This window comes from Carcharodon carcharias, chromosome 1 (assembly GCF_017639515.1).
Source record: "Carcharodon carcharias isolate sCarCar2 chromosome 1, sCarCar2.pri, whole genome shotgun sequence".
Taxonomy (NCBI): domain Eukaryota; kingdom Metazoa; phylum Chordata; class Chondrichthyes; order Lamniformes; family Lamnidae; genus Carcharodon; species Carcharodon carcharias.
This window is the reverse complement of record NC_054467.1, coordinates 149304975-149320446: the sequence shown is the minus strand read 5'-3', so window position 1 is coordinate 149320446 and position 15472 is coordinate 149304975. Positions and strand designations below refer to the sequence as shown.

Here is a 15472-nt window from a genome sequence, read left to right as displayed (position 1 = left end):
GGTGCCCCCTCACAACAGACCAGGGGCCAAGGTATAGAGCGTAAGATCAAGGAGCTATACCAATACTGTGTAAAACATTAGTTTGACCACAATAGAGTACAATTCTGGTCATCACATTACAGGAGAGGTGAATTCGCACTAAAGTTGGTATGAAGGAGCTTTACGAGGATGTTTTCAGGAATGGAGATTTTTAACTGCATGCAAGGAAAGATTGGAAAACCTTGGGGTGTTTTCTTCGGACCAGAGGAGCCTCGGGGGAGATTTGATTGAGGTGAATGGAATGAGGGGCCTAGATAGAATAGATAGGGAGGACCTATTTCCCTTAGCAGGGAGGTCAATAAACAGAGAGCGTAGGTTTAAAATAATTAGTAGAAGGAAAACAGGGGAGATAAGGAGGAAATTTTACACCCAGTGGGTAGCGGGGGTCTGGAATTTTACTGCATGAAAGGGCGGTAGAGGCAGAAACTCTTCGCATTTTTGAAATACTTGGATATGCACTTGAGATGCAGTAACCTACAGAGCGACGGACCAAGAGGTGGAAAGTGAGATTAAACTAGTTAGCTCTTTTTCGACCAGCACAAACAAGATGGGTGGAATGGCCACCTTCTGTGTCATAAATTTTCTATGTAAGCAAGTACAGATTTGATTTTAAAAACTTAATGTCTGGAATATAAGAAACATGATTTGCCACCTTGGGTAATTCTATTCTAAATATTAGTGAGGAAAGAACTTAAAACTTTCTTCCTGGTCATATTGGCGGCCTACAAAAATTTTATTATGTGACAGTGACTGCAATACAACTGTAATCCATAAGGATAGAAAATAAATGTGTTTTATTTTAGTCCTTCAAAATGCTGCAGTGGCTAGATTCCTGCAATTAGTATCATTTCAAGAAATAGTTTGACAGACTTGCTTTTGCTGTAATATTTGTATTAGTTCATTTTGTCCCAAAAGAATCATTACAGGGAGAGCCTTGAATGCATATAGTTTTTTTAAAGTAGGAAGGCATTCAAGATTTTTTTAAAATCCAGATTTTAATTTTTTAAAAATCAGTAAAATAATATTTAGCATGCTACACTTCTGTATTATTAAAGTCATGCAGTAAAATTTTATTGACTATTTCTATTATTATTGGGATGGAAATATTAAATTGATCACTTTATCACATTGCCACTATTAAAGCTGAAATTGGACTTAAATGTATAAGTATGGTTTTGAAAAAATTTAAGATAATTCAAAATACAAAATTTTACAAACTTGGCAATTGCAGCTGATTTTCCTTTGAGCAGTTGGTAAACCAATTCATAACTATTATATTGTAAACTTAGCAAAAATGATTTCTGTTATATTCTGTCACTTCAATGTGAAACATTTAAAATCCAGTTTTAATTAGAGGCGGCTTTATGAAATGACTTAGACATAATGAAAATTCATGTAAAAATGCTTCACCTAACGATCATCACTAGGGATTTGTGTTCAATTTGTAGCATAGTTTGGTTCTGATAACACTGGGACATCTTTGACCTTGTGTGAGGTTTAACTGTCACTAATTCTTGATCTCTTTTCTTTCTTTGTTTTGTGACTTCACCTTCTTGCTTAGCAAATGGAAGTTCTAGCAGTAAGTGATGGCTCTTGTCTTCTAGACATATTAACAGTATTGGAATCGCAAACTGACCTTTGTTTGCTGCGTTTACATTTGTAACCCTGCAATGTGTCTGACATCATTCATATGTGTGTAGATGTTGTGCAGCTGCCAAAGAATGCTGTGTGTTGCTTCCATGTTGTTTATTATGACAATTATCAACGTGCTTGTGGCCTTTCAGTAAATAATTACTGAAAAGAAAAAGATAATTTTCTTTCATTCAACACCTATAGTAAGTATTGAATGCTGAAGTAAGTAACATTGTAAGTATCACATTTTTGATTCTACAGATATATATATATATATAAAACAAGTGGGCAGTATTGTTCTTCACTAGTGTACATATGAATATGACATACATGGTACTAGCAGCATACTTCAGAAATTAGAGTTGATGACTCAAATGAAATGTTAACCTCAATATTAATGTCTTTTTTTTATTATCACTACTCTCAAAGCCTCTAGGATACCAAAATGTAGTTGTTTGTTCAGAATATAGGTATTTTCTGAATGTTTGTTACTTGGTTTTAAATTTCAAATGTAAGTACAAAATGACTGAAATATATAAAGTACTTTTTATTTTTAATCTGTAATCAGCAAATTAAATTTAAAATATGTGAAAGTTCAGACAAGCATAAAAGGAAACTATATTTCTGTGATGATTTGTGTTCTATCATCAGATTTAAGAATTCTTTATTCTCCATCTAAATTTATTAGATTTAATAAGCATGGCAGATGCTAATGAAAATTATTTTCTTTCTTTAAATATAGGATGCGCAAATGCTTATCTAGAAAATTTGGAATAAAAAAGTTAGAGGCTGGTTTATTTTCCAGTATGTAAAACTTACCAAAGTAATGTATATTACATATATTAGTGTATTAATGAAAAAACTTGTGTAGAGAATATTTAATGAATCATACTACTGTTGAAAATCGAATTTATTCCTCACCATTTGTATCATGTTGTGGTTTATGTGTTTATGTACCGACAAATATTTACAATGTTTCCAATCTTTTAAAAGAGTTCATACAGCATGAACAAAACAAAATAGTGACATTAAATATACACAACAGCTTATCATTGAATTTGGCATTTAATTTCTTGCTTTGGTTGTTTTGTTCAAACAGTAGTTCTGCTCAAAAGTTAAATGTCTGGTATTGAAATACTGTGGCAAAATATGACACATTGAATAGGTTTGAAACTACACCGAACGCATTACAAGAATAAAATATCCAAAAATATTGATTTTCTTTGGTGATTCTGGCCCAGATCTTCCGGTTTCTGGATCGTCAGAGACCAGATGTACCCCTCAAGATGTGCTTCGGGACCCCTCTTCTGCACTCTCTCCAATGTGTTCACATCCTTCCTATGGTGTGGCACCCAGAACTGTACACAATACTCCAGCTGAGGTCTAACAAGTGTCTTATTCTGCATAACCTCCTTGCTCTTGTACTCTATGCCCCTATTAATAAAGCCCAGGATACTAAATGCTTTATTAACTGCTCTCCACCTGTCCTGCTAATACTCTTTTTTTTATTTTTCTTGCCAGAATGGACAATATCACATTTGCCCATATTATACACCATTTGCCAGATCTTTGCCCACACACTTAACCTAAGTATGTCCCTTTCCTGCCTCCTTACATGTATGTTTTCAGAGTCTTCTGGTGTAGATATACACTTCCCTAGACATTGTTCACAAATTCAATGACTCCTCAAAGTAGAAGAAGCTCGATTCCTTTTACTGTGGGAAAATTATAACTGAGACAGGAATAACATTGTGGAATCCCTTTTGAAAATGTGTGGTGGGTTAGTCTCTGAATTTTATCTAAATCTACCATAGTTTACTATAACAAGATTGTACTTACAAAGATTACCTGTAGCCAAGAGCTCATTCATTAAGATCAATATGAGATATATACCTGAAAAGGAGAAGTGTCCAAGGCTATGGGGAAAGAGCAGGGGAGTGCAACTAATTAGATAGCTCTTTCAAAAGGGCCAACATGGACATGATGGGCCAAATAGCTGCCTTCTGTGCTACTTAACTCTATGATTAAAGTAAATGTTTAGAATTTAGGTCATTTCTTGAAACAAGCAGCCATTTGTCCAAACCAAAAACATTTTTCAGCAAAGAAGCCATATGTTCTTACTTTCTTTCTGCTAGTAAAAGGAGAACGTTGTATCAATCACAGAAATTCTAAACAAGACATTGAGGAACTGTTTCTTCCAATACTGTACAATTGCTAATGTCATTGGGCGAGAACAGAAATTGTATCCTAATGATAGTGCAAAGCAATTGTTGCAGTACTTAAAATGAGTGCAAAATCTGCCATTTCAGAAACATGTAGAAATTAATATTGACTAAAGACTGGGAAACATAAGGTAAGCTTTTGCTCTTAGCATCTTCAGAATAAAATTGGCCGTGCAGTAATGGGAATTGGCTGTTTCTGCAGCCTCCAGGTCAATTTTTGTTTACATAATAATCATCCAGTGTAGTTAGATTATTTTGTTATATTTCAATGTAGAAATCATAAGATCAAATAAAGAATGTAAGTTCAATGAGCTTAGTGCTTCAGATATTTTTAAGGTACCACATGCTTAAGATTAGTAATTTGTAGATATCAGTTCAGCAATGGGATTTAAATTTATTTTGAGGAAATGTATTATGATGTAGTAGTGCTTTCTGAGTATCATAGAGTTAATTATTCTTCCACTTACTGTTAGATAACAGTCTGTCACAGCAATGCTGGCTGCTTTGTGTCAGATGTGCCAGTGAGCTGTTTTTTTTTGCTTTCTGTGCTGGAGCTGTAACTGTGACTGTAGTGCAAAGGTCAGCTTTCATCTGCCCTTCATCAGCTTTACATTGTATCAGCTCATTTTAAGCTGACATTTCCTCTGCATAATTAGTCAGTAACCATCTTTAATATTTCATTGCAGAAAGCTGGCTGTGATTAATCTTCAAGTTACTGCGTGTGCAGTAAGCTGCGGAAGATACTAATTTGCCTGCATTTACTCTTTAGGAATTGGAGCTGTGCCGAAGGCTGTACAAACTTCATTTCCAACTATTGCTCTTGTATCAAGCCTACTGTAAACTCATCAGTCAAGTAGACACAATCAAGCAAAAAGCTGAGGTAACTTTTAAATATTAATTGCATTTTTATTATTATTCATTCAAGGGATGTGGACATCACTGGCTCGGCCAGCATTCATTCCCCATCCCTAATTACCCTTGTTTCAGAGGGCATTTAAGAGTCAACCACATTGTTGTGGGTTGGAGTCACATGTAGGCCAGACCAGGTAAGGACAGCAGATTTCCTTCCCTAAAGGACATTAGTGAATAAACTGGATTTTTACGACAATCAGCAATGGTTTCATGGTCATTGTCAGACTTTGAATTCCAGATTTTTTTATTGCATTCAAATTCCACCATCTGCTGCATTAGGATTTTTAGGACAGAAATTATTTTCTGTGTGCTACTATATCAAGCCCTTTCTTAATCCACCTTTAGTTCTTTTAGAAATTTTTTTTAGAACTAACTCCTTTACAACAGTTATCTCTAACAAATTGTTCCACACCCTCCTCTAATTAAATCTTGTTCTCACTTCTGCCAGAATTTGTAACAATTGATGATATTTTTGATCTCCATTCTACCATCACCCTGTGCAGTTCAATTCACTGCTTCATTCCTGAGCCTTCCTACCTTCTCTTTAATTATTGTTCTACTTAAATGCAAAAAACCTATTCCCTTTTATATTATCTGCTAGCTTTTTCTCATTCCTTTTAGCCCTCTGATCTCCCTTTTCAGCTCCCAACTATACTTGTCCTTTCCTGATGAATTGCATTGGTGAATCTATGCTGACAAAACCTATGGCTTTAATATCCTTTTTATATTCATCTGTCTCCTGATTATCTTTAGTGATGTTAGCCCCAGCTTTTATCATATGCCTCTCTATTAAGTTTCAGTTTAGTTTAATTTCTCTGTTTATCCACAGAATTCTCTTCGAGTGCATCCTCTTTTCACTTTGCAGAAATATATTTATTTCATACTCTAGGTGTCTCATATTTGAAGAGTTTCCACTGCTGCACTGTTGACCTGTTTACTAACATTTCTGCTTAGTTAAGTTGGGTTAGATATCCTTTTTATCTATGTGCTTTGCCTTTTTGATTCCAGCACCGTTAACGTTGACATTACACTATCCTTTTCAGTTTTCACATTGAACCTATTGTCCAATTTTGAGATCAGCTACTTCTCCACTTAGTTGCCCAGAACTAATTGAAATAATGCTTCTTCCCTTGTATGAGAAATATATGAGCTGTGGGTTTGAGTTTTAAAAGTGCAGAAATTGACAGTGCATTGGGGAGCCAGCTTCAACGCATGTAACTGCATCGTATTAGTCTGTGACTGAGCAAACCCCTTGAGAGAGAGGTGGGTTGTCAATTTCGATATATATTTTCAATCCAGCGATATTAACATGACTTTTGGAATTTAACTTTGGGCCTCGGATTTTACAGGTTTGCTGGAACTCGCTAGTGAAAGCAAGGCAAAAACATAGCAATAACTGAGGAGAGGCTGAAGACTTAATCTTCCAAACCCACACCTCTACCACCTCAAAAGACAAGGGCAGCAGATGCAAGGGAACACCACTACCTGAAATTTCCCCTCCAAGCCACACACCATCCTGACCTGGAACTATGTTGCCATACCTTCACCACCACCTTCTCAAGGGCAATTGAGGATAGGCAATAAATGCTGGCCCTCTGATGCCTACACTCTGTAAAAGAATAAATAAAAAATAACAGAAATATGCCAAAAAATACTGAAACCTCAGTGAGGGGGGAGCTGGCTAAGATTGATTGGGGAAATAGACTAAAGGTATGGCAATAAATAAACAGTGGGAAGCAATTAAAAAAAAACATTCAAAATGTTTAACAACAAAAAAAATTCCATTAAAAAACAAATGCTTAAAGGAAGATTTTTCTAGGGAAGTTAAAGATTGTATTAGATTAAAAGAAGAGGCTTATAATGCTGCAAAGAATAATAGTAAGCCTGAGGATTGGGAGCATTTTAGAAAGCAGCAAAGGGCCACCAAATCAATGATAAAAAGGAAAAAAATAGAAGAAAATAAATTAGCTGGGTATTTAAAAGCACATTATAAGAACTTTTACAAGTATATAAAAAGGAGAGTAGCTATAGTAAACATTGGAGGCAGAGACAGGAGAAATTATTATGGGAAATAAAGAAATGGCAGACATTGAACAAATATTTTGTCTTTTTTCACAGTAGAAGACACAAGTTACATACCAGAAGTAGAGGGTAACCCAGGGGCTGATAAGAGTGAGGAAGTTAAAGTTATTAATATCAGCAGGGAAAAATTATTGGAGTAATTTAAGGGACTAAAATCTGATAAATGTCCAGAACCTGATTGGCGTACATCCTAGAGTTGTAAAAGAGATAGTGGATGTGCTACAAAATTCCCTAGGTTCTAGAATGGTCTCAGCAGATTGGAAGTTAGCAAATGTGATGTTGCTATTCAAGAAAGGAAAGGGAGAGAAAACAGGGAACCACAGGCCAGCCAGCCAGATATCAGTCATTGGAAAAGAGCTGGAATCTATTATTAAGGAAGTCTTAACAATGCACTTAGAAAATCACGGTATGATCGGACAGAGTCAACCTGCTTTTGCGAAAGTGTTTGACAAATTTACTAAGAGTTTTTTGAGGATGTAACTAGTAGAGCAGACAAAGGAGAAATAGTAGATGTAGTATACTTGGATTTCCAAAAGGCATTCAATAAGGCGCCACACAAAGGGCTCATGGAATTGAGGGTAATGTATTAGCATGGATAGAGGATTAGTTAATGGACAGAGAAGACCTATGAATGAGAGTAATAGTATATTTGAACAAACGGATGTGGGTGTCGCTGGCTAGGCCAACATTTATTGCCCATCCCTAATTACCTTTTGAGAAGGTGTTGGTGAGCTGCCTTCCACTGCAGTGCTGTTAGGAAGATAGTTCCAGGATTTGATCCAGTTACTGTGAGGGAACGGCGATATAGTTCCAAGTCAGGATTGTGTGTGGCTTGGAGGGGAACTTGCAGGTGGTGGTGCTCCCATGCACCTGGGTTTGGAAGGGGTTGTCAAAGGAGCCTTGGTGAGTTACTGCAATGCATCTTGTAGGTGGTACACACTGCTACCACTGTATGTCACTGGAGGCAGGAATGAATGTTTAAGGTGTTGGATGGGGTGCCAATCAAGTGCTTTGTTCTGGGTGGTGTGGAGCTTTTTGAGTGTTGTTGGAGCTGCACTCAACCAGGCTGAAGTTGCACTCATCCGGGTAAGTGGAGATTATTCCATCACAGTAATGACTTGTACCTTGTGGATGGTGGACAGGCTTTAGGGAGTTGGGAGGTGAGTTACTGACCGTAGAATTCTCACCTCTGTCTTGCTCTTGTAGCCAAACTAGCTATGTGGCTGGTCCAGTTCAGTTTCTGGTTACTGGTAACCTCCAGAATGTTGATACTCGGGGATTTGGTGGTGGTAATGCTGTTCAGTATCATGGGGAGATCGTTAGACTCTTTCTTGTTGGAGATGGTCGTTGCCTGGCACTTGTGTGGCATGAATTACTTGCCTTTTATCAGCCCAAGCCTGAATGTTGTCCATGTCTTCCTACATATGGATACAGATCACTTTAATATCTGAGGTGTCACAAATGGTGCTGAACATTGTGCAGTAAACATCCCCACTTCCGACCTTATGATGGAGAGAAGGTAATTGATAAAGCAACTGAAGATCGTTGGGCCTAGGACACTACCCTGAGGAACTCCTGCAGAAGTGTCCTGGGACTGAGAAGATTGACCTCCAACAATCACAACCATCCACCTTTGTGCTAGGTATGAGTGGAGAGTTTTCCCCGATTCCCGTTGACTTCAGTTTTGTTAGGGCTCCCTGATGCTATAGTCGGTCAAGTGCTGCCTTGATGTCAAGGGGAGTCACTTTCACCTCACCTTTGGAGTTCAGCTCTTTTATCCATGTCCGCACCAAGGCTGTAATGAGGTCTGGAGCTGAATGACCTTGGCAGAACCCAAACTGGGCATCAGTGAGTAGGTTAATGCTGAGTAAGTGTCGCTAGACTGATGGGTTGGTAATTGGCTGGGTTGAATTTGTCCTGCTTTTTATGGACAGGGCAATTTTCCACATTGCTGGGCAGATGCCAGTCTTGTAGCTTGATTAGGGTTGCGGCTAGTTCTGGAGCACAAGTCTTTGGTGCTTTTGCTGGAATATTGTCGGCGCCCATAGCCTTTGCAGTATCGAGTGTCTTCAGTCATTTCTTGATATCATGGGGAGTGCATCGAATTGGCTGAAGACTGGCATCTGTGAAGCTGAGGACCTCCGGAGGATGCCAAGATGAAGCATCCGCTCAGCACTTCTGGCTGAAGATGGCTGCATATGTGCCTTATCATTTGCACTGATGTGCTGGGCTCCCCCATCATTGAGGATGGAGATATTTGTGGAGCCTCCTGCTCCAGTGAGTTGTTTAATTGTCCACCACCATTCATGACTGGATGTGACAGAAAGAATTGCAGAGCTTAGACCTGACCTGTTAGTTGTGGGATCACTTAGCTTTGTCTATCGTATGCTGCTTCTACTGTTTGGCTTGCAAGCGATCCTGTGTTGTAGCTTCTCCAGGTTGACACCTAATTTTTAAGTATGCCTGTTCTGCTTCTGGCATGCCCTCCTGCATTCTTCATTGAACCAGGGTTGATACTCCACCTTGGTGGTAATGGTAGAGTGGGATATGCAGGGCCTTAATGTTACAGATTGTGGTTGAATAAAATTCTACTGCTGTTGATGGCCTACAGTGCCTCATGGATGCCCAATTTTGAGTTGCTAGACCAATTCAAAATCTACATCATTTAGCAGGCTGGTAGTGTCACATAACATGATGGAGGGTTTTACAGTGTGAAGACAGGACTTTGCCTCCACAAAGACTATCCGGTGGTGACTCCAACCAATACTGTCACAGAAAATGCATCTGCAACAGGTAGATTGGTGGAGACGAGATCAAGTAGGTTTTTTCCTCTTGTTGGTTCCCTCATCACCCGCCACAGACCCAGTCTAGCAGCCATGTCCTTTAGGACTCGGCCAGCTCGGTCAATAGTGGTAATACCAAGCCATTCTCAGTGATGAAGTCCCCCACCCAGAATACATTCTGTTCCCTTGCCACCCTCAGTGCTTCTTCCAATTAGTGTTCAACATAGAAGAGCACTGATTCACCAGCTGAGGGAGGGGGCGGTATGTGCTCATCAGCAGGATTCCTTGCCCATGTTTGACCTGATGCAATGAGACATCACAGGGTCCGGAGTTGATGTTGAGGACTCCCAGAGTAACTCCCTTCTGACTGTATACCATAGTGCCACCACTGCTGGTGGGTCAGTCCTGGTGATGGGACAGAATATACCTCGGGATGGTTATGGTCTTGTATGGGACCTTTTCTGTAAAGTATGATTCGTGAGTATGCCCAAGTTGCTTGACTAATCTGTGGGCCAACTCTCCCAATTTTGGCACAAGCCGCAACATGTTAGTAAGGAGGACTTTGCAGGGTGATGGGGCTGGGTTTGCCGTTGCTGTTTCTGGTGCCTAAGTCGATGCCGGGTGGTCCATCAGATTTCATTTCTTTTGAACTTCCTCGTGGTTCGATACAACAGAATTGCTTACTAGCTCATTGCTGTGGAACTGGAGTCAGATGTAAGCCAGATCAGGCAAGGACAGTAGATTTCCTTCCCTAAAGGAAATTTGTGAACCAGAAGGGTTTCACAAGTCGTTTCTTAGTCGCCGTTACTGAGACTAGCTTTTAATTTCAGATTTATTAACTGAATTTAAATTCCACCATCTGCCATGATTTGAACACATGTCTCCAGAGCATTAACCTGGCCTCTGGCTTGCAAGTGCAGTGACATTACCACTACCACGCCCCCCCCCCCCCTCAACTGACTGAGGGAGAGGCATGACAATGCATAAAGATTAGGATGAATGTCTGCGATGAATGAACGGATGGGGATGTGATCAAGTACACAGACTGAGAGGGATGAATGCACCTGCAAGGCAAGTTGGAGGGAGGAGTGATATGCTAGAGTAGACTTGAGAATGCAGAGTGACAATGTAGTTGAATCTGCCCCCTTATTCTCCTTTACTGTGTTGCTTAAGTCACTAAACTGCTTTTGGTTTTGAAATTCAGCAATGTGGTGTAACACTGCTGATCTCTGATACCTCCAGCCATGTCTTCTAAATCTCACAGGTGGGGCTATTCCTCCCAGCAGTAGGGAATAGTAGCTCTTTGCAGGCTTTTACAGCCCCAGCATCACATCCAGGGCGGCATTGCTAAAACAAGACACAGTCTTTGAACGAATGCACTCCATTCTGTCAATTTGTTGTATTGTACTCCCAAATTCAAGTCCGTCAAATTTCATGTTTGCAATATCCCTTTAAATACTGCAGTTAAAACCGACCCGTGTGAGTCATCATCATGCTATCTCAATCTAATTGGTCGGGAAACCAAGAAATAATAATACAATGCTGTGATTGAGTTAAAAAGCCACCAACTCCTGTGCTGCAGTTAATTCTGGGTTTCCCATCCACTACTGGACACCTCCCCTAACCCCCAGACTGTGTCAGGAATTTAAAATTCAGCCCATAGTGATCCAGAAGATAGTCCTTAATGCACTTACTTTAAAAAAAAATTTCATTTTGACCATATGCATTACCTTCGTTCCAGTCTATCTTGGGATAGTAAAATTCACCCAGTATTATCTTTTTCTTGCCCATCAGTCTGAAATTTAAGCGGAAAATAATACTGTTTACTGGCATCTTTTTGAAGACTTAGAATTGTTTCCTTTATTTCCAATTTCTGCATAATTTTTCATTGATCCCCAAAGGTGATAACACAAATCCCAAAAAAATTAATCTATCGTTACGGCTCCACTGTTATTTTCATATTTGTTCTAAGGTTGTCGCTGTACTGAAAGGCTGCACCTGTTGTTGATTCATTATTGCCCTAAGAAAGTATCGATGATGCACAATCACGGAAACGTTACAGCTCAGAAGGAGGCCACTCAGCCCATCATGTCTGCACAGGCTCTCCGAATAGTGCCATTTTCCTGCCTTCTCCCTGTAGCCCTGTACATTCTTTTTTAAGATAACTGTCTAATTCCCTTTTGAATGCTACAATTGCCTCCACCACACTCTCAGGCAGTGCATTCCAGACCTTAACCGCTCGCTGTGTGAAAAAGTTTTTCTTCATGTTGATTTTGATTCCTTTATTAATTACTTTAACTCTGTACCCTCATTCTTGATCCTTTGACAAGTGAGAACAGTTTGTCCCTATCTACTCTGTAAGGGAATACAAGGGAGAAAAGATGTCGTGTTCAATTGTCCTGTGTTTGATTGAGAGTCTGTTTACTGTTGATGCTCACTATGCTTGATGGTTAAGCCTGGGTGTGGACTCAGAAAAGAAAACAAACTAAGTTTCTGAAAGTTGGAACTGCTAGAAGCGTGTGAGAGCAGACATTTAAAGCTATGTGAATAAAACCTGTTACACACAAAAACCACTGTCTTCTCTGCATAGTTCACACAATCTTGTTAGGTTGGAAATTCCAGGATATTGACCCAGTGACAATGTCTAAGTCAGGGTGATGTGTGACAAGAAGAGGAGGTTAGATGTTTTGGCATTCGCATGACATTGCTTTTCATGTCTTTCTTGATGGCAGAGACCCCAGATAAGAACGATGCTATTGAATTAAGCTTGTTGAGATGCTAAAGTGCATCCTATAGATTGTGCATACTGTAGCCACAATGCCCAGTGTTGGAGGTGGTGAGTTTTGAGCACAGTGGCAGAACCACTAATGAAGTGCACTGTTCTGGGTGGTGGTGTACATATTGACTCTTATTGCATTTTTACTATCCAGGTGAGTGGTGAGTATTCCATAACACTCCTGACTTAAAGTTTGTAGATAGTAAAGAGACATTGAGAAGTCAAAGGGTGAAATACACCTTTGCCCCCTCTTGTAGATTTGATGTTGATATAGCTTGTCCAGTTCAGTTTGCAGTCAGTTGTCACCTCAAATGTTGATAGAATGGGACTTGATTATAGTGGTGCCATTGATGGACGTAAGAAATAGGTGCAGGAGTAACTTACACTGCCCCTCTAACCTTCTCCACCATTTGATATGATCATGGCTGACCTTCAACTTCACCTTCCTTCCTGATCCCCATAGCCTTTGATTCTCTGAGATATCAAAGATCTGTTTGTCTCAGCCTTAAATATATTCAGTGTTGGAATATCCACAATTCTCTGGGGACACCAAAGATTCACAATCCTTTGCATGAAAACATTTCTCCTTCTCTCAGTGCTAAATGATCAGCCCCTTATCCTGAAAATGTGCCTATGTGTTCCAGAAAACCCAGCCAAGGGAAATAACCTCAGTGTCTACCCTGTTAAGCTCCTTCAGGATCTTCTATTTCAATGAAATCACCTCTCATTTTTCTAAACTTCAGAGATTCTAGACCCAATTTACTCAGCCTCTCATCATAGGACAACCCTCTCATTCCAGGAATCAATCTAGTGAACCTTCACTGTACCACCTCTGGGTCAAGTTGTGATAACAAGGTTTCCTCTGTTGGAAGTTGTTTTTAACCTTGGCACCAATCAAGAGCTGGGTATCGGCTATTTGTCAACCTGCACTTTGGATGTTATCCAGGTCATGTAGACTGGCTTTGGCTGCTTCATTATAGGAGGAGTTGTGAATAAAGTTAAATACTATAGAATCATCAGCAAACAGCCTCATACCCTGGCCTTATGATGAAGCCACAATGGAGAAGCTGAAGATGTTTGGTCTGAGACCCATTCATTTCAGTTTTGCAAGAGCTCATTTGTGACAAACTAAGCTGGTGCTGACTCGATACCTTAACAGTTATGCTCACCTCTCCTCTGGTTTTTGCATCCATGTCTGGTTCAAGGTTCCGAACAGAACCGAAACTGAGTTGCAGTTGTAATATTGTCTTTCACAGTGTAGCAATAGGCAATGGGTTTCTCTACAGTAACCATCGATGCTATTTCCTGATCAGCCAGAAATATGCTCATTTTTGGCATCCTCCATTAGTGACATCCATATTTCTCCACAATAAGTGTATATCATTTGCCAGTAATGCAGCTGACTTGGAAGTCAACAACCTGCTGATAAAGGATGCATTAACAACAGGTCCAATAGGAAAACGTTCACAATTATTGCAATCGTAGAATATGTACGCATCATTTCTAAATTAGACTTTTTGGTGCATGTATCTATATGTTCCTTACATCATTCAGTTGCCACCAGATAGAAATTTGGAGCATCATGTTTTGTACTCCAAGTTACTATTGTTCGTCAGTTATTTACTTCGTAATTTATGTACGATAAAGGAGGTAAAGTGATCGGAATATTTCAGGAACTGTCACAATAATAAAATTGAAACTATCAGTTTTCTCATTTTTATCAATTTTCAGGTAATAAATATGTCAGAAGAACTGGCTCAGTTGGAAGCCAGCCTGAAAGAGGCAGAAAGTCTCAGTAATGAAGTTGAAGTCTCTGAAGCCCTACAGACATGCACAGAGACTGCCATTCACTCTGTCATCGAGACCTTGAGAAACAAGGAGTTTCCATCTGCACTTGCTCAGGTCAAAGCATTCAGGTAATTAGTGTAATTAATCAATGGCCATTTCATTAAACAGTAATGTCAGCAAGAAACCAACCACTTTAAGGAATTGGCTTGTTTCCAAAAATTTCTGGTGGCAAGTAAGACCATTTGGAGAGGTACTTTGAGCCACGTAGTATGCTTTGGCATAAATTAGAGTCTTCCATGCTTTTCTTTTAATTTAGGGCTTTTGAAATGCAGTTGATATCTAGTTTGAACTGCATTTTGTACCAGCTAACTACAACAGTATTTATAGTGCATGTTTTGCTTCTAAACTGGAAATAAACTGTTGCAATAAATGTAACATTTTATCTGACATGATCCATTAGATTAATACTAAATGGATGGTGTTGAACCTTAGTTTTCTTTGTGTATGATTTGCTATTAATGCATAAACACCCTTCAAAAACAACAGTATTGGTGAATATATAAGAATGTTAATCTGTATTAGAAAGCATGGACTGAGAAAATACTATTTGACCCAGTAAGTTTGCCCATTCCACCATCTTGTTCAATCTACTCTGTTGTGGATTTATTTGGGGAAGCTCTGAAAAATTTCTCCCTGGCCATCGAACGTATGTGGAGCTAATGTCAAGAGTACTTAGCTGAAAGCATAACTTTATTTCTCCCTCCACAGATGCTGCCAGACTTGCTGAGTTTTTCCAGCGTTTTCTGTATTTATTTCAGATTTCTAGCATCCGCAGTATTTTGCTTTTATCTTAGTGTTTAATTCACTGCTACTTCTCTTCCAGGAATGCTACCTTGAAGAAGTACTGCTCTTCTCTCCAACATTATTCCCATTTGTCTCTTTCGCCCTGTTCACCTTCACTGCTTTCCATTTCCCTCTTGGTTTTTGACAAGTTGTTTACCAAAACTCGCTTTCACAGCCATATTTCCTTCCTAACTGACTGTCTCTGTCTCCGACTTACCCCATGTGGATCCCAACTGAGGTTCCACTCCTCATGTTTTGAATCCACCCAGGATTACGGGTATCTCCGGGACATGCAACATTCCTCAGACCGCTGTTCTCGCTACATCCTGAGATCCACTCTGTGCCATGCTCCACTATATGTACACACTTATCCTTTTTCTCCAGCAGCACCGACT

At 39.4% G+C, this 15472-nt stretch overlaps 1 protein-coding gene across 11 annotated transcripts in view; it reads left to right on the top strand.

Annotated features, from left to right (window-relative positions):
* The window catches only part of fryl (furry homolog, like), a 634639-nt gene that overhangs the window by 613002 nt on the left and 6165 nt on the right, over nucleotides 1-15472 (top strand). For 8 of the 11 annotated variants that reach the window (XM_041198439.1, XM_041198448.1, XM_041198467.1 and 5 more), the window contains 3 exons: nucleotides 1601-1618; nucleotides 4663-4773; nucleotides 14178-14362. In XM_041198439.1, coding sequence (XP_041054373.1) covers nucleotides 1601-1618; nucleotides 4663-4773; nucleotides 14178-14362 — 314 coding nt within the window. The remainder of the gene's footprint in view (nucleotides 1-1600; nucleotides 1619-4662; nucleotides 4774-14177; nucleotides 14363-15472) is intronic. The other 3 variants (XM_041198407.1, XM_041198468.1, XM_041198469.1) reach the window with 1 other exon arrangement.